General features: G+C 42.4%; 1 protein-coding gene across 1 annotated transcript in view; it reads right to left on the bottom strand.

Moving 5' to 3' along the window:
- Positions 1-18,845, bottom strand: part of LOC133505917 (adhesion G protein-coupled receptor L1-like) — a 32,558-nt gene extending 13,713 nt beyond the window's left edge. Inside the window, exons 1-17 of the mRNA XM_061829466.1 lie at positions 18,776-18,845; positions 16,246-16,459; positions 15,748-15,857; positions 14,693-14,707; positions 12,357-12,564; positions 10,113-10,377; positions 9,680-10,019; positions 9,310-9,603; positions 8,747-8,850; positions 8,446-8,631; positions 8,299-8,337; positions 7,554-7,734; positions 7,348-7,470; positions 5,833-6,050; positions 4,923-5,096; positions 617-829; positions 310-530 (exon numbers count right to left, since the gene is read on the bottom strand). Coding sequence (XP_061685450.1) covers positions 310-530; positions 617-829; positions 4,923-5,096; positions 5,833-6,050; positions 7,348-7,470; positions 7,554-7,734; positions 8,299-8,337; positions 8,446-8,631; positions 8,747-8,850; positions 9,310-9,603; positions 9,680-10,019; positions 10,113-10,377; positions 12,357-12,564; positions 14,693-14,707; positions 15,748-15,857; positions 16,246-16,459; positions 18,776-18,845 — 2,975 coding nt within the window. The remainder of the gene's footprint in view (positions 1-309; positions 531-616; positions 830-4,922; positions 5,097-5,832; positions 6,051-7,347; positions 7,471-7,553; positions 7,735-8,298; positions 8,338-8,445; positions 8,632-8,746; positions 8,851-9,309; positions 9,604-9,679; positions 10,020-10,112; positions 10,378-12,356; positions 12,565-14,692; positions 14,708-15,747; positions 15,858-16,245; positions 16,460-18,775) is intronic.
- Positions 18,846-19,143: the final 298 nt, after the last annotated feature.

Raw genomic sequence — 19,143 nt, 5'->3', positions numbered from 1 at the left:
CCTAATGGGACAAGTCAAAAGGAAAAGAAGAAGAAGATTTGTTGCACAGGGGGCATCCCATTAGAGTTGCATGCTGGAACTCACTGAACTCCTGAGAGTGTCCCATTCTTTCACAAATGTTTGCAAAAATAGTCTGCATGCGTAGGTGCTTTATTTTATTCCCCTGAAGCTGTGGAAGTTATTGGAACACTTGATATTGATTGTTTGGATGAGTGAGTGAAAAATTTGGCAATATATTGTATGTGTGTGTGTGTGTGTGTGTGTGTGTGGTGTGTGTGTGTGTGTGCTGAGTGGTTGTGATGAACTTACGAAGCTTTTGAGCCGTAGCCTCTGAAGTCAACGGCCGCAGACACAGCTACCACCAACCCGGGCACAGAGTAGCCACTTAGGTACAAATACTTCCGCCTGGAGTTACGACCCTCAAATACCTCACGCTGCAAAATGTACAGTTCCACTGCTTCCAGACATAACCAGCAGAACACTGAGAGCAATGAGAAGTGCAGCAGGCCGGCAATGATGGAGCACACAACCTAGAAATGTGAGAGAAGCATCATGCCACAAGACGAAAATACACTTTTTTCCAAGCACCCCTCATGTGATTTTAAAAGGAACTCACGGTATATTGTGTCTTATTGGATCCGACAAGGAAGAGCAGTTCAGTTATGAGCAGGTTGGCCCACAAGTTGCAGTGGATGGTGCCGTGGTCAGTGTGCCAGGGAGCTGCCTGGCAGCATAGGGTAGTAAGACAGGTGGCGAAACACACCAGAGCAACAGAGATGCCCACCCAGGAGACAACGTAGACAAGAAGTTCCTCTACTCCCACACCAGACTGTGAAGATGAAAAGAAAAAAAGATAGCACATGGCGTGTTTATTTTACATACCCATTACCAAAAAAAAAAAAAAAAAACACTTAAATGGTGTTTCAAGGGAAACCACAAAAGCCGGCAGCATTTAGAAACATCTTCCTCACAGCTACAACTCAAGAGAATTGAATGTTTAATTAAAAACGTCTTTATCTTACAAATTAGTGTGTAAAAATGGGATCTGATGGCTAAGACTACGAGGAATAATAGTTTCATCAGCCTTTCTAATTTGGGAACTAAACCCTATCTTTTCGTTTGAGGAGCAACAGTGCTGCTATAATTAGACAAGCGAATGATATACAAGCTTCCCACAATTGATTGATGTTTCTCTTAAATTTTTGGTTGGTTATTGAGTAAAACTTGTGAATACTACAAATGTTAAAACATAGTGCATGTCATGCAGATAATAAAACTGACAACATCTACCATCTAACACCATCTAATGTCTTTCACTCTTTTTCTCGGTCTCATACTGTGCAGTGTTTTTTTTTCCTTGCTTTGCCTCTGTTTACTTTTTTCTTGTTGATAAGCTTTTTTTTTCTTTTAAAAAATAGAACCAGTGACTCTAAAATATTTTTAAACCTGTGGGACTGTAATTTTTTGTTCATTTGCTGCTATATTACAATATTTTCTGATACCTTCTCACCATTACACAAGCATGGCCTGCTAAACAGCACAAGAATGGGGTTGGCAACAAGATGGCTCCCTTTTCCACTGAGGAGTGCTGCAAAGGACGTCAACTTTGGAAACGAAAATCCACCGTCTTGAAGTGTCTGCCTTTGTAAATGGATGGCCGGAGAATAAAACCACTCTACCGATGTCACAAAATGGTGAGCAAAAGTGTGCTAACAGACAGCCCATGAGAAACAGCAAAAGATCATCCAGTTGTTCTTCCTGGAATTTATTGGGAGCAAAGCCCCCAAAAATGGGACAACTACTGTAAAAGGGTGGACAGAACGGCAACACATTACCAAAGAATCCGGCTGACCTGCGTTTCGAGCAGCCTCAACCCTGAGCGGTCACTACCACGAATAGCAAGAAAAAAAGAACACAAGTGAATGCAAAACATTGACATCTGACTTACAAATGGATTTCAGCCACTTTTACAAGACCCTGGCTAAGAATGCGCATCCCCCACCACCACTGAAAACTATTAAATCATAAAAGAAAAACTCCAAACATTAATAGTTGGTGATGGGGCTGTCAAGGATGTGAAATGTTTTTGCAGTGAGAAGATCACCAAAGTACTGTGTTTTACCAGCGATAATCTAATATCTCTCAAAAAAAATCATAGAGCTCACTAATCATATCACATCCTATACAGTACACACAGGGGCCCTGGATGTTCTCTTGCAGTAATCAGATACTGAACCAAGATTTCATTGATCTCCTAACGGAAGTGTAATGTTTGGATGTTGAGGTGTTTATAAGCACAGCACTCCCGCTTGTACGATTTGGAAATGAATATTTCTTGAGGCTCCGTCAATTGAATAAGTAGTTAAGCACTCTGTCCTGTACTATCCATTAGTTTCTTTGACAATTACTGAATTTTTGGGGAATGCAAACATCTTTACAAGGCAGACAGTTTCTGTCAAAATAGACATGCCCGGCCTGAAAAAAAAACAGTGGCGATGCTTATTAAACTCGAGGAGAAAAGAATGGAGTTGTTCCCAATCAATCAGTGGAACAAGAGATAAGGCGACATGAGGTGCAAACGGATTCATTAGCATCATCTAAACAATTGGAGGAGCAACTGACAAATGAGATGATCTGGATCCAAGAACAACGCAAAACTCACTCTCTACTTGCCTAAATGCCATGTTAGTGTCTGACGGATAGGGTGAAGACTATTGTCAATGTTGGATTCCAGCCCAAACCATGCCAAAATCTTTCTCTCAGCCCCCCTCGCCAGAAACCACCGTCCACTAAGATGCGAATGAAGCCTCCTCCACCCATGAAGTATATCATCTGTGACTTGGACTCATATCTGTAGGGTCTTTTCCAGAATAACTCAGACCTATTGGAAATCAGGCATTTTTCATCCCTGTAATTATAAGGGACAGAATTTTGCTCAAAGAAATATGGCACAATATAAGTAGAATGACAAACTTAGTGGGGATAAAACATGAATCTATCAAACTATTGTCTCCACGTATCTCTGTGAGACTAGCTCTTTTTAGTATCAGGTCACTGGGTAATAAATCAATGTTGATTATTGATATCATGACAACCTATGATCTGGACTTCTTGTTATTCAATGAAATGTGGTTAACAGAAAATAGCTCTAATAGCATTTTAAATGAGGCAACACCGGCAAATTTTCATTTTATGAACAAGTCGAATAGGGAAAAAGGTGGTTGGTATTGCTGTTATTTTTTAATAATTATTTCAGTGTAAAGAAAGTATACTAGGTGATTTTAGCTCTTTTGAATGCCTTTTAGTTAACGTTGACCCAAAGGTTGTTGTTTTAATAATTTATACACTTCCAAGATACAAAAAAACAAATGGGGTGGATTTTCCAAACTGCATTCAGTTGTTTGTACTGTCTACAACAATTTTGTCATAATAGGAGACTTTAAAATTCATGTTTACAATAACTTGGGAAAAATTCCAAGAACTCGCTGCTATACTCGACATATTTTACCTCTCTCAGTATGTTAAGAATTCAACTCACACTCAAAATCACATCTTAGACCTGGTAATCTAAGGATGTTGAGAGTCTGTCAAATGACATTAAGGATATGGCTATTTCTGACTATTTTTGTGTATTTTTTTAAATTAAAGATAAAGTACAGACAACCTCTATGTATATTAAGAAGACATACATAATTGAGAGTACTGCCACTAAGTTTATGGAGACTGTGGCTGTGCCACAGACTGTGAATGCTGAGACAGTTGATGAACTTCTGGACAACCACACCTCGAAAATCACAAATGTCAATAATGCTTTCGCTACTGTTAAAACTAAGACCAACTTGAGGCGACCTAGAACACCATTGAGGAGCACAATGATGTTCAAGGACTCTAAATCAAATTGCAGGAAAGTAGTACATATGAAGAGAAAAACTAAACTTAAAATTGGCTTTGACCTGTACAATATCTTTGAAATTTTAACCAAGATTTAGTCATGGACAGACAGAAAATGCTAATGGAATACAAACCCAGTAAGGCTCTGAGATTGACTGACTCACGTCAAATAGTGGCACACAAACCAAAGCCAAATTAAACATCTTGAAGAAGTATTTAGCTATTATTCCTGATATTTTTCTGAGTTTTAAATGTTTTATTTCTTTGTTTTTAAACACTTTTAACCATGTAAAGCACATTGACTTGCCTTGTGTATGAAATGCGCAATACAAATAATTTTGCTTTGTTTTGCTTTACAATCATACGTCTACTGACGAAAGTCTCGACAAACACAAAATTGCGGTTGTGAACACCCTCCATGGAAAAATTTTGGCCCTAAATACGAAGAAAATTCAGGATACGAAAGGAAGAAAATGGTGCTAGATTCCACCGAACATCCTGTATTGTATCTTGGTTTGAAAGCGGTACGATAGAGCTGCTCTGCCATTGGCTACCGTCAGAGCATCTTCCTGACATCACATTGGCTAGGAGGGATATCAATCTTCAGCCATGATGCAATTCCTGTCTCTTGATTTGTGTGGTGCGATAGAGCTGCTCTACCATTGGCTACCACGTAGCATCTTCCTGGCATCACATCTCTCCATTGGCTAGGAGGGACGTCAATCTTTACCCGTGACAGGTTCGGTTATTTACATGTAAAATGCTTTTCTACTTACAACAGATTCAAGTTACGAACGACTTCTGCAACGGATTAATTTTGTAAGTAGAGGTACCACTCTATCCAACATTCATCCTGTGGCCTTAAAATACGACAAAGAGGTTGAAACATCAAAACCCTCTTGTATACAGCTTAAAGTGACAAGCAGGGTTTTTTTTTTCTTTTTTTTGGAGGGGGGGGCAACCTTTCACTGCCATCTTCTGCAAACATAATCACAGTCACTGCAATTTTGTGGGCCTGAGCGCAAACTTACAACAGGTTGCTGGTATGTCATGAGCACAGCATAGCTGGATAGGTGGTTACACGCACACGTTGTGTGTGTATTGTTGGTGTGTAACAGGCGACATCCCTGTGTGGACCACCTCCCGGTTCCAGACACCCCTGAGGCATTCCAGAAAGAGCAGTTGGGACCAAAGTGGTTGTCCAGCTGTGGATACAAGACAAAAACAACATTTAAATTTTCATGAATACCAGCAGAATATTTATTGTAGGGCTCCAGGAAAAAAAAAATGATTTTCTTTAACCCTGTAATAGATATTGTGATGGTAGAAAATACAGATTAGCATACACGTAACGTGAGAATCAGCACACATTTCTCTTTTTGCCTCGGTAGTGCCCAAATGCAAAAGTATGCCAGGTTATTTGTATGAAACCTACTTGGATTAAAATGGACTTGAGTGTTAACCAACACATAAAGTTCAAACCATTGTTTTTCATGCCCAATTATACTGGGGAGACATTTGCACATTCCTACCACTGTTCACTTGATTTTAACAATACATTTTACACCTATGTTTTAACATATGATGTGATATTTCTGTATTTGACTGCATTATTTTAAGCAAAAGATGTGAAAACCTGAAGTTAGTCTGTTCAATAATCCTGTGGCTCTCCACGCCCTCTCCCTAAGTATAGTCTTTTATGACATTCATTTGTTTGTCATATTCTGAAGAAAAATACAGTAAATGGAGACATGTAGTCGTTTCCTGTGTCCTCATGCAATGGTCATCAAGCAGTGGTCACTTATTAATATGACAGTCGATTGAGTGCATGCCTATACACTAACATTGCACAGGACCCTGCACGTACACTGCGATAACAATGCCCAAACCATGTAATGTGCAGCACTTCCTTCTTGCCAAATTTAATATTTGGCACCAAACCTGCAGGTGCCTGAGAGTGAAGACCACGGGCTCAGAAAGGAACACTCTATTGGAGCCTCTGTGCACAGAAGCGGAGATGACGTGGGAGTTGACCACCAGGCTCCTACGCCTGACCTCTGAACCATGTCCAAGTCCAAGTCCGAGACGCAAGGTGGAGTTTTGGGTGGTCAGGAAGGAGCCCAAGTTCTTATACAGAGAGAGGACCAACTTCACTTGGCCTGCACAATGAAGGAAGGAAGGAAGATACGAAGAGTTTGTTTTCAAAATGAGACATATCCGTTTTTTTCATTTTGACAAAAAGGGCTTGGTATTGAAGTGAAAACAATAAACTCAATTTATGTTTCTAACTATTGGTGGATGGAAAGAGATGCTAAAAAGTAACTAAACACCATACTACAAAAAAAATATTGGCTTTAATATTCACCGAGTTTTTTTTTGGATGACAAATTTCATTTTTTCTCCAAAATGAGACATATCCAAACATTCTATTCTTGGCAAAGTGAGACATATCCAAATTTCGACTTAAACCTTCAGGAGCAGCTGTATTTTTAAAAAAAAAAAAATCAGTTGCTTTTGATGGGCAATCATGAAAACTATTTGCCTTTCAACATTTCAAGCATTTTAAAATAATATTTAAGACCATGACCACCACATTTAGAGAGTTAGGTATCAGAAATAAGGGTCAGTCACCAGTCACAATTTTCACGATTAGCTCACTAATGTCAGATGTTGAAAAAGGAGATGAAAAAATGGGAATTTCTTTTAAAAAGGTGTTTTTCAGTTATTTAGAAACTGTTTGTTTGTTCAGTATAAGGTCTTGGAAAGGCTGAGTTTACATCATTGTAATTTTGTGTATCTGTATGCGATTCTGCAATCCGACATCTGCAGGCATTGTGTCACTCAGTTGATTAATTTTGTTTATAAGTTGATGTGAGATCATTAAAAAAGTAAACTGCTTCAAACCAGTCTACCAAGGTTAATATGGGTTGCGAGGGATACCAGCAGAAAAAAAATGGGTAGTCGATCTCATACACACATCTCCAAAATGAAATCAGTTTCAAACTCACAAATTCACTGTTTGAAATCTGGCTCATTGAGTCTGCTTTCTTTTGATTTTATTTATAGCTGTAAAATCAAACTCGGCATTAGCATCTCTCTCAAATGTGGGCGCAGCCATTTTGGATGATGATGTGGAAGATACCGGAACTTCCCTCTAGACGAATTCTGATTGGATGCTGCTTGCTTCAGCAGCGCACGCTGATTGAACGAAATTGTGTCGTATTTTGCTCTAAATAAGATCTCGATGTCGCATTTTGAAATAAAACGCGATCTTCCTTGGCTGATATAGAACGATATGTCGCACTTTTAATAAACTCGTCATACTTTCAGGCATATCTGTAGAGATTATAATTAACTCTGTGCTATGGTATTCATACTATGAATTCCACAATCCATTAACTTGTGTAATTGTGGCTGAGGCATTTTTTTAAGTATTGAGATGAGCTTGCTTCATACCGTTATTGCTGTACTGCTGCAGTGCCACAGCCGAGATCTGCAGGATGCTGTCGCTATCGTAGGAGTGCGGGAACGCCAAGTCCTGTATGTCCGCCTCTGCATTTAGCACATACACCTCCAGATCTAATAACACGGATACGGAAGGACTGGATGAGGGGATTGTTTTAATCGGGATATTTTGACAGTTCAGAATAAGAGAGACATACCAACGTTTGGTGCTCTGTCACTGAATCGACCTTCATAGAGGTTATTAGCTAATAAGAATGCTCCTTTCTCTACCGCATCTAAAAGGAGCGATGCAGAGCGGGACTGATCCGGGCCGCTCATGTCAGCCCAGGACACCAGAGCCTCAGGACCCAACAAGTTATCTACTGTCTGAACCACGGCCTGGCAAGGAGAAAAGTGCATTACTTTTTGTTACTGCATCCGTTCATTTGTTCATCCTTTCCCCCTTTCTTTATCTGTTAGTTTATACACTAATATATGCTTCTATCCATCAGTTCATCTATTCATCCCTCCATCCATTCTTTAACCTCGCATCACTTTCTCTCATTCATCCATTCATTTATCTGTCCATCATCTATCAATCAGCCCCAAACCCATCCTTGTGTTCATTTTCCATATTTTTCTGTCCATCCATTCATCTATCATCAAGACCTTCACTCATCTATACATTTGTCCTTATCCATTTGCGTACTATCAACCTGTTTGTCCATTCTCATTCCATCTGCCCATCATCCATTTTTTCTCCATCTGTCAGCCATCCATCTGTGGAAAGTGCTGCCATACATCCATCAATCATTTGTCCATGTCACAATTTTGCATCCCTCAATCTGTCCATCCATTATCCCTTTGTCCCTCATGCCCCATCCATCATTCCTCCTCGCATCCATCAATCTTACAGTGCATCCAACCTCTGGCTTGCCATCCATCCATGCATCCATTACATACCTGCACATAAGCCCTGCATGTGCGTTCCCTTTTCTGCAGCTATAAAAACAGCAAACAACATCTGTGTCACAAATATGAGCACTGATATTTGGTGGTTTTCTAGATCAGGTCAGGTACACATCAGCATGAAATTGAGAAGCAATTCACCTTGTTGTAATTGCGTGCCGCAGATTCTTTATTGGCTGGTCTCAAGGCTTGAAGCTGCGAGTCCAAAATGTCCAGTAGCTGTTCAATTAATTTTACAGACATGCTGACGTCACCAGCATAGATGCGCCCCCGGGTCAGGTTGACCAGCTCCCCAGCTATGTTTGCCGCATTCTCTCCACTTTTAATCTGGAAGGAGATAGGAGTGTTCAGAATCACTTTTATATATTTACATTTTAAAAAAGAAGTTGCTTGTTAACTGGATTTGAAACATTTGCAAAAGATATGTAATTATGCATCTGACCTTCTGTGCAATCTGGCTAACCCAGGGTGAAGTACAATTTGAGAGGTCAGGACCTCTAGAACTCCAACTCACTGGTGATGTTATACACTCGTAGGATGCAATACCTTTAGAACAAAACAGCCCCAAACACTCATGAAGGGCAATTCATACACAGAATAATTAGTCCACGAACGGGCAGAAATGCTGTTACAGTGTATTGGTTTACAGGTCTGTAAATTAGATGCAACTAGGTCACTTCACTTAGGATGTGAAATCATTCCCCAATTTAACTCGACTCCAAAATCTATCCATAAAACAGGATTAGAAAGCACGCATTGTGCAACAGACAAAATGTCCTCCTTTTCTCTGAGGCACAGCTGCACTTCGAGAGGAAGGGTTGATGGACCATGACCATGAAAAATATAACTACTGTTTCTTCGGTCATGTGAAAGAGAGTTAAAAGAGAAGCCATGTGACTACATTTCAAAGGGAAACAGGATACACACGGGACTATGCAGCCATAAAATGGTGACATGAGCAAACAAACACAAACATACACAGATCTGTCTGTCTGTCCATCTTACCCAGTGAGCCCTTGGGGCATGGCCTCTCCACTGTCTCCCCTTTCAGAGTGGGGGGCCACTGTACTCCACGGGCCACCCTTCCTTCACATCCCCCCACTTGTCCGGGTCCCCCCGGGACCAAGGGAACACGCAACGGGGGGCGCGGCGTTAGCGGGACCATGGCTGTTATTGGCCTTTGATCAAAGGGTCCTCGGTTGATGACGCCCACTGGGTGGGAGGCTGACGGCCGCACGGGGCTCAGTGCCACTGTGGCTGTGTAAGAACGGACGGTCGTCATCAGAGATGAAAGGGGACCTGGAGGGAAGCAAACTTTGCTTTAGGTGTGTACATTTCTCAAAGCTACATCAATCCAGGTTCTGAATCAATAGACCTTTAGTTGGCGGTGGCGGCGTGAACTGAAGCGGGTATCTTAGAACGTAATAGTTATTCCAAACATATAACTGGTTGTCTCTCGGGTTGTAGTCAATGGAAGAGATGTACTGGTAGGGATTGGGGAACGGTATTTGAATGGGCAGCTCTTGCCCCCGGCTGGTGTCATAGGCATACACCACCATATCACTGCCCACACGGCCGTCCGCCTGCCCCTCATCATCCTGGAAGACTGACCGCACCGCGTAGAGCACGCCACAGGCCATGAAGGCGTTGCTCGCCCCACGTTTGTCAAAGCCCGTGGCCCACGTGCCCTCGAAACGCAACGTGTACGGGTTCACCTGAGGAACAAGGAAGGAGGGGGAAAAATGAGAGGCAATGCTCTAATGCTGCTGGATCTTTTCCTTCACAATTTTTGCTTTGTAATTTGTTACCTGGCTGACCACAATTCGTCCATTATTGGCTTCAGTGGAGTAGATCACCCAGAGGCCATTCTCATCCACTGCCAGGTCGATGTCTGACTTCCCACCCCAGCGGTAGGGCGACGTGTCATGGTAGTTGGCATTGACCACCACCGCCTCCCCGCTTTTAATGCGTGTCCGCAGGTCGTATTTGACTAGGTTGCGCGTTCGTTCCTTGTTGTAAAAGGCGGCGCCGTCGTATACCACAAAACCTGTACCGTCTACACGACTTGGCAGTCTGGGATAATGGAGAAAAGACACATTATATGTTTTCTTTCTCTAACAATGTTGAAATGAAAAAGTAGAGTAGCAATCTTCATCCATCCATTTTCTGTACCGCTTATCCTCACAATGGCCACAGGCTTGCTGGAGACTACACAAGCTATCTTCGGGGGAGAGGTGGGATACACACTGAACTCTTCGCCAACCGATCGCAGGGCACATATAAACAAAACCATTTGGTCCCACATTAACACCGACAGGCAATTTAGGAGCTTCAATTAACCTACAATGCATGTCTTTGGGATGTGGGAGGAAACCAAAGTGTCCAGTGAAAACCCACGCAAGCATGGGGAGAACATGCAAACTCCACACAGGTGGGAGCAAGATTTAAACCTGTTTTCCAGAACCGTGAGACACATGTGCGTCCAATGTGCTGCCAGTAGCAATCTCAACTGAATCTCAATCTCAAGTGAACAAAATTTTCCCCAAAAATGTTAGACTTTTAAATTACAAAACACCGGTTTGTTCAAGTTGGTATTATATCTATTACCGTTACACTCTTCAATGAAAGAAAATGGGTATAGAAGCCTAAAATTATCTTCATTTGGTAATTTAATAAGATGAAAAATCCCAAATTTATTAGGGAATCATTGATTAAAATTACACAAACAGTGGGTGGCATGTCCTCGCAAGCTTCAAACCGTTGCACTTGCACTCCACGTGAACACAGCAGTAAGCACCCAAAATTATTATAATTATCAATCAATAATTTAATATGCTCGAAATTCACAAATGTATTTCCCAGTCATTGATTAAAACGATACAAACGTCCCGATGACAATCAACAATTGTTTCAAAGTCCAACCTTGAGCATCACAGTCCCAAAGTTGTGCACATCAAAGTCACAGAATTTTATTGTCAAAAAAAATAAAATATCCAAACTTTTAATACAGTAAACAACAACACCCCAGATTTCATGCGAGCCAGCTAAGATGGAAAATATGACCTGCTTCTTGCCCTTATGTCACATCTCAAGTAGGGTTTTGGCTAAAATTTGGGTGGGGCTACAATGAATATTGAATCTTTTTGGGGTGCGTGGGAGGATTATTTCTGCACCCAATGTTTTTAAATCCCCGACTATGAAAAAGTGCCAGTGTTCACCTAGTTAGCCACAAATATAAAGCAAACATTTTCACCCACTAATACACATTTTGCACTCGGATGTCATTGTATTGCACAATGACAGGTGCAGGTAGCAAAATAGAAACTCGGTTAAATCACAGTTGTCTCAATCAACACAGCACAACTGAAAAGTGATCACACTTGTGGCTGATGATGCGAAGAATCCAATAGAAGCCAGGCTAGCGACAATCCAAGAGACGGCAGATAAGTAAGACAAAGAATCATTATGTCTGTCAAATGAAATATGGGCAATTTTCTTAGAACACGTTTTTGTCACAGTTTGAGGCACAATGAGGCAAGTGGGAAGGCCAACTGAAGTAGATTCAATGTGTCCATCGTAGTCACAAGATTCAGAGAGATGAATGCGCAATTGCCTTTTTCATTGCCTACGTGTTCACCGTATGACTCTATAGTGCTGTACAATGCATCAAAAATAGATCAATTTTCCATTATACTTCTAGGCTTACCAATTTTTTATATATATCTATATTTTTTTTAGAAACGATAACCAGGATTTTGCTTTGCTTTGCAAAATGCATTGCTATTGGGAACAATAAAGGCTATTTGGCAGCTCTGTGATTTGATCATTGTGTTTTTCCTTTTTCTTTAATGCATTCGTTCAGAGGGCGGTTTCATTTTGATTGACTGTGGGGTCTGTTTTGAGGAAATAGTTTGTTTGTGATTGGAGTTTACAATTTTGGGATTATTAGCAATTGAGAACTGTCAAAAACAACCACCAAAAAAAAAAAAAACAATTGCAGATGTTTCAGACTGTCTAACCAAAATTGACACAGATTCACCAGACACACTCACTTATAGGTGGTAGTGACACGGTTCTGACGGTAGTCGTCCCAGGAAGCATATTCGTAGAGCACTTCTGTCCTGTACGGCGTCCATGGCATGACGTACAGTCTGTCACCAGCCTGCAGAGGGTCCTTACACCACGCCCCTGACTGATGTTCTGCCTCCAGCTGAGAGGAAGGTGGCTGGATGCTGAGCAGTGATCCGGGACAGACGAAAACTGGGAGATGGGAGTTGTCAGAGAGAAGGATGTGAGAGAGAGGACAGAGGATGTGGATGGATGATGATGAATGAGCAAGAGAGAGTGAGAGAGGGGAGAGGGACAGGGGGTGGGGGAGAGATTGTAGGAGGAAATGGATCAACGCATGAAAATTGCATTGAGACAGATGCAGTTGATGCAATGAGATTAAAGAAAGACAAAGAAGAGGAGACACAGAGGCCTTTAAAACACCTGTGCTGAGCTCAAAAGGCAAGCAAGAGACGAGAAAGTATAAGTGAGTGTATGTCTTTGTTTGTATGTATGCGTGCGTATGTTTGTGTGGTGAGTAATATAACGGGACACTGCAATGAAAGGTGTGTGAGTGTGTTATAGGGGTGTGAGCATGACGGTTAGTGCGGTGTGAGGTAGAATCGGGCGCAGAGGGCGGGGCTACATTTTGCCTTGAAGTGAATGAGAGGGCAGGTTAGTTTACGTCGAGCACAAAGATTGGTCCACCCACAAGTAAAAAAAATAAATATATGGACACGTATGTTTACTGTACAATCTCACGTTGGCATGCAAGAAGGCATGCATACACCCACACGCACACAAACGCGCACACACATACAGTACACACGCGCACGAATATTAGCGGTGCTTGGTAAGCACACATCCAGACATCACACACATTTGGTCTTATTTTTCCTATGGTGATAAATAAGGGGCTCTGCCTATAGGAGAAGAAAAGGGAAAATAAGCTTCAAGACGAGGGAAGGAAGGAAGGAAGGAAGGAAGGAAGGAAGGAAGGAAGGAAGGAAGGAAGGAAGGTTAAATGTAAGAAGAAAGGAAGGAAGGAATGAAGAAGGAAGGATAAAATGTAGGAAGGAGGTAGGAAGGAAGGAAGAAAGAAATGTAAGAAGGAAGGAAGAAAGAAAGAAGGCAGGAAGGAAGGACGGAAGGAAGGAAGGAAGGAAGGAAGGAAGGAAGGAAGGAAGGAGGAAGGAAGGAAGGAAGGAAGGAAGAAGGAAGGAAGGAAGGAAGGAAGAAAGAAGGCAGGAAGGAAGGAAGGAAGGAAGGAGGAAGGAAGGAAGGATTTTTTTGGGCTGTATTTTTGCGACCGGCGTACATTTAGCGTGCATAGGCAGAATAGATCATGTTTTGGTAATTTTGTAGACGAACGCTAGCCGGCGTATCAAAAAGAGTGAGGTCTCCACGCTCCAGCAGTGTCTACGACAGATTTCCATCACGTTCGATCAAGGGGGCTCCTTTCATTCCCTTGAAATGCGGTGGGCTCACGCAACGGAGACATCTCAGTACGGAGGAGGACAATGCGGAATCGCAGCGACTCGTCCGCGAGAGGAGCATTGTCACCTCTCTTGGCCACGCAATGCCATACAATGGGCGCTCAAACCGAATGAGCGGGTGATTACCACCGGCAACTTAAATATGTTGATGGAACAGATGCGTCTATCCCCCGATTGTTTGTTTGTTGGGGTTCTCTCCCCACCCACCATCCCCAGTAGCTGTTGTGGATAGTGGGATGATTTAATAGGTATAATCATGATAATAATCATCGAAAGAGTAATACATTCTGTGAATTGATTGCTACTGTGATTCAACACGTGTGCCTCAATCCAATCCAAAATTTAACTGACTTTGTTGCACCAAATTGTCACTGTGCTGGCTCCGTGTCAAAGGGCACACGTCGTTGCACCGGAATGCCCGCCTTGTCGCAGACGGGCAAGCCGAATTGCCAAACACGCTTAGCAAGCTTTGCACTCGTACAAAAATCGGGATATGTCATAAAAGCCGTCTCCGAAAATACAGCCCGATGTGTGCAATGAGACCAACCAGGACAGAAAGAGCAAAAGACTACAAGTAGAGAGAGAAAGAAAAGAGGATGTGCAGAACCTGCATCAAATTGGATTAAAGCACAGATTTCCATACAACAAGGGATGGACAAAAATAATGGGGTAAAAGGAACAGAGGAGAAAATGAAAAAGGGGGGCAACATCCAGCATGACCACAAACAACGTCCTAGGGTAGGAGGAAGAGAGAGAAATGGTAAGCGAGAGGAAGAGAAAGAAAAGAGAAATAGCCGGGTGTGGGTGGGAAAGGAGATCAAGATGCTACAATGTATTGTCTTTACCTTTTTGGTCCACTTCTACTCAAGCATTGGGGAAAAAAGAGGGAGAGAAAGAAAGAGAAATCAGAGGGGGAAAGAAAAGAAGAAATGAAAGAAGCAAGAATGCAAGCGAGAAAGAAAGACAGAGCAGAAAAAAGAAAGTAAAGAAAGAATTGCACAGATTATGAGTTCCATTCTCACAAACATCATAGTACCCGAAACAGGTCCCTGAGCCCTACGTCCCTTCATCACCACTTCTCCCCTCTCTCTCCATCCCCCACCACCCTCTGCCCTCCTCCTCCCTTTCGCTCAATTCCTGTGGAGAAAAGAGAGCAAGTCCTGGGCTTGGTGTGACTCTGGAAAAGAAAACGCACCCACATGCACACGCAGATGCACATGTGCGCCCCTCCCATGTGCACACACACACATACATAGGAGACATACAGTATGCAAATGCACTTAGCTTTTTCCTTAGACTTTCTGTTTGTATTGCAAGCACGCACTCACACACTCTCTGAGGAGAGAAAGCATCTCGGGGATTCAAAAGGTTGCAAAAATCTGTGAAACATCTTGACATAAAGGGGAAAAAAAGCTTTTACTCCACATGAACACAAAGTATTGGGACACACAACTTAATCGATTGATTGAATCACCATCAATTAGCGGCTGTGCTTGACTCGTCGCTTCTTCCTGAAAATTTTTTCTTCATCTTACAGAGCCATTCAGGTATTGCTCATTTTCTACACTTCCGGTTCTTGAAAAACTTGACCAATCTAAACATTTCGGCGTTGAACTACAACTGATATTGTCAGCCATTTTGTAGCAAATCTCGAGTGTGAGCGCTAATAACCCCAAAGGGGGACCAACCAATTACTTTCTTATATTTTCACTTTCTATAGGTGCAATAGCCAAGTGTTCCAACACTTTTGCCCATATAGTGAATCTTTGTGTGCAGTATAGAGGATCATCAAATACGTGCTCATGTAGTCCTCCTGTTACATTATGCATATGAACAGTGTGTTTGGATATATTTAAAGTTCATGCACACGATGGGAAGATATATGCAGATGCATACTCACTGTAAGGGACACACTCATACTGGATTTCCAGGTACTTGTATGTTCCAGGACAAGGGTCTGGGAAAACGTCCACCCCTGCCACCACCACGCACTGCGTCCTGTTGTTGCACCTGCACAACAGATTGATGGATGAAAGAAGGAGGGTGACTAATTTACAGGAAAGAGGAAGCCAAGGCCTGTCCGTTTGTCTCATCGCCCAGAATATTGATTTTTTTCTTCGAGCAAAACGCTGCTGAGTACACAGCTAATGGTGCGGCCAGATTTAGCCGGAGTGATTATTGCACTTGCACACACACACGCACACACGCAAACACGCGACAAAAGCATTTTGCTGGGTGTAATGTTTTGTCCAACACGGGTTTGGTCAGGAGTATTTTGCAAACAGCAGATGCTTCCATTGATTTGTCTGTATCCAATCGTAGCGACAAAAGCGACTCGCATCTTTTATGCAAGACACGAACAAGAGGACCATCTTCACACACACACACACACACACACCTCTGAGCCATTATCTTCAGTGCATCGGGGAGGTAACACTGTGTGTTTTCCATTTGGAAGGGCTCTGCGTCGCAAATCTTGTCGTCGGTGCGTCCGTAGTTGGCGGTCTCCACCATCACCACATCACTTCCTGGGCAGCGCAGTTCGATGGGGTAACCCTCGCACGCCAGTTCCCTGCGCAACAGTCCGAATGGCATGGCGGCTCGGGACATGGCTGGTCACGTGAGAATTGTGGGAGTGTGGAAATGCAAGGAGAAGAAAAAAGAAGAAACACATTTGCATTAACAATGCATGTTTATTGGCAAAAACAACTATTGATGGAATCTGTGAAAGCAAAGTTAGAGTGGCTACAATCTCATTTGTATCTCTACAAATTTAAAATGTTGCTCTACTTTTTATAGTTCTGCTTCATAAAATTGAACAGCAGACTCTCTAGTATGTTGCAGATAAAGGAAAGGCATGTATTTTACAATTAAATGTATTGTACTTGGAAGTCACTCATAATATAGTGGTACACACGTCTCCCTTTGCTGCGGGTAGCATGGGATCGATTCCCGCTCAGTGATGGTGTTGATATCTGCCCTGTGACTGACTGGTGACCAGTTCTGGGTGTAGTCTGTCTTTCGTCCGAAGCTAGCTGGGATAGGCTCCAGTTTTCCCGTGACCCTTGTAAGGATAAGTGGCTTGGATAATGGCTGGATGGATTGCATTCATCAAAAACGTTTGGACAAAAGCAAAAACTGCAAAATTTAAATGGGTGATATTGCATTGTTATTTTTGCTTTTGATTTTGCCATACGGTTTTGTTTTGTTTTGTTTTGTTTTCCATGGAAAAAGTCCCATTCTGTTTTTTTTTTTTTTTTTTTTTAATTTTACTTGTCCTGTTACACTGCATGGTCTTGAAGAATGGTGGGTGGTCCTTTCATGTTGTGCATCAGGGGGGTTTGACAGACATACTCCCTCTGCTTGTTATGAAATATTTTTAAATATTCTGAGGTGTATTGAAAATGCAGTCAGACAAAAAAGGGTTTTAGGGGATAGTGTGGACAAGGGGAATAGTGGTCCAAACCACAGCTGAGTGATAGTTAGTCTAGAACCAACACATACAGTAAATACATATCGTATTTGCCCTTCAAGTTCTTCCAAAATCTTTGGTACATGTAGACTTGTTCCTTTACCCTAAGCCCAAAGTAAAAGTCCATTCTACCATTTATTTTCAAAAGCACTTGTTCAAATCAGGGTCACAGGTGAGTTGGGGCCTATTCCTGCTCACTTTGGGCAAGAAGCAAGGTACACCCTTGACTGGTCACCACACAATCGAAAAAGAATGTTAGGTTGTGACTCCAGACTGTTGACGCGTTCAGATCTTCTCCTGGGGAAGGGAGCTCTCAGCCATTCTTGAAAACAATGGGAGGCCCCATCTTGCATGAAAATCAGATTGTCACCCTTGCAACTTTCATCAGATTTCATCTTTCATCGTGTTCATGTAGCATTTGACAATCAAATTTTCTTGTCCAAAACCATCCCACACCTTACATTAATACGCACATATTTAACAACAAAGAGTAATTTGTAAAAATGTATATGTATTTTTTAAAACCCTGTAACCCAATAATTCTCAGAAATATAATAAAAGTGGGCGGCACAGTAAGTGACAGCGTCTGCCTCACAGTTCTGAAGACCAGGGTTCAAACCGCGCCCCTCGCTGTGTGGAGTTTGCATGTTCTCCCCATGCCTGCTTGGGTTTTCTCCAGCCACTCCGGTTTCTTCCCACATCCCATAAACATCCGTTGATTGGACACTCTAAATTGCCCCTAGGTGTGATTGTGAGTGTGAATGGTTGTTTGCTTCTACGTGGCCTACGATTGACTGACAACCAGTTCAGGGTGTATAACACCTCCTGCCTGATGATAGCTGGGATTTGGATCCAGCGCCCTTGTGAGGACAAGTGGCTTAGAAAGTGGAGGGATGGATAACAAAAGCAACACTCACTCATATCCTAAATGACGCCCAAGACCTGCTAGCATTTTCGGTTTCTGACCTCTGATACAAAACCCCTCTAAACCTGGGTTAGTGGAAACAATCCCATTAACATGATCTAAATCTGCTGTTCATATCAAGCAGAGTGGTGTGTACACAGGAAAAGGTCGTTGGCGAACAAGGATTGAAGCGAGCGCACGACGGCGGTGCGATCAGTATGCTGCGGGCGTGTCGTAACTCTCCATGGTGCTGAATGACTGATGCTTTATTAAGGAGCAGCTCCAGGCAGCTTTAAAACACTCCCTTTGGCCGCACTTCAAAGATGTTCGTAGTCTTCTGTTTATGTAGGTCAATGTCTTTCAAAAACTTTGCAAGGGTGGCTTTTTCTTGATTTTGATGAGGATCCATCTAAAATCTCGGACATACAGTAGACACTGGGTCCATTTGTATTTTTTTTTTTTTTTTGCTGTTGTTGTTGCACCCAAAAATCTCAATTTTTCCCAGGTGCCAGTACCTTGATGTGATACTTGCTTAAGGGTGGTGAGGCTTACCTTGGCTGGAGGGGGTGACATGTGCCAAAATCAGCACGCACACGCCCAAGAACCAAAATGACACCGCCATGCCGGGAAGGAAGAGTTCTCTTGTCACACCACCAGCCGCGCAAGGAGAGCCTGGGGAGGAAACAGAGGTGGAGGTGAGCCACGCAGAGTGGAGAGCTGCACCCTCTCCTCGTTTGCAAAATAACAACATGTGCGCTCGCATCTTTGTGTGTGCTGGATGGCTGTTGAATGACACGCGGTGATGGGGCACACGTGAAATGCAGCAGTTGGGAGGAGGCCAGAATAACAGACTGACAGAGAAGAGAAACCGAGATAACAATTGAGCAATCGAGCAGCAAAGTCTCTCAATCTGCTGTTAC

The sequence above is a fragment of the Syngnathoides biaculeatus genome, chromosome 9, assembly GCF_019802595.1.
Source record: "Syngnathoides biaculeatus isolate LvHL_M chromosome 9, ASM1980259v1, whole genome shotgun sequence".
NCBI lineage: Eukaryota > Metazoa > Chordata > Actinopteri > Syngnathiformes > Syngnathidae > Syngnathoides > Syngnathoides biaculeatus.
The sequence above is the reverse complement of the archived record's forward strand: the minus strand, read 5'-3'. Positions and strand labels throughout refer to the sequence as shown.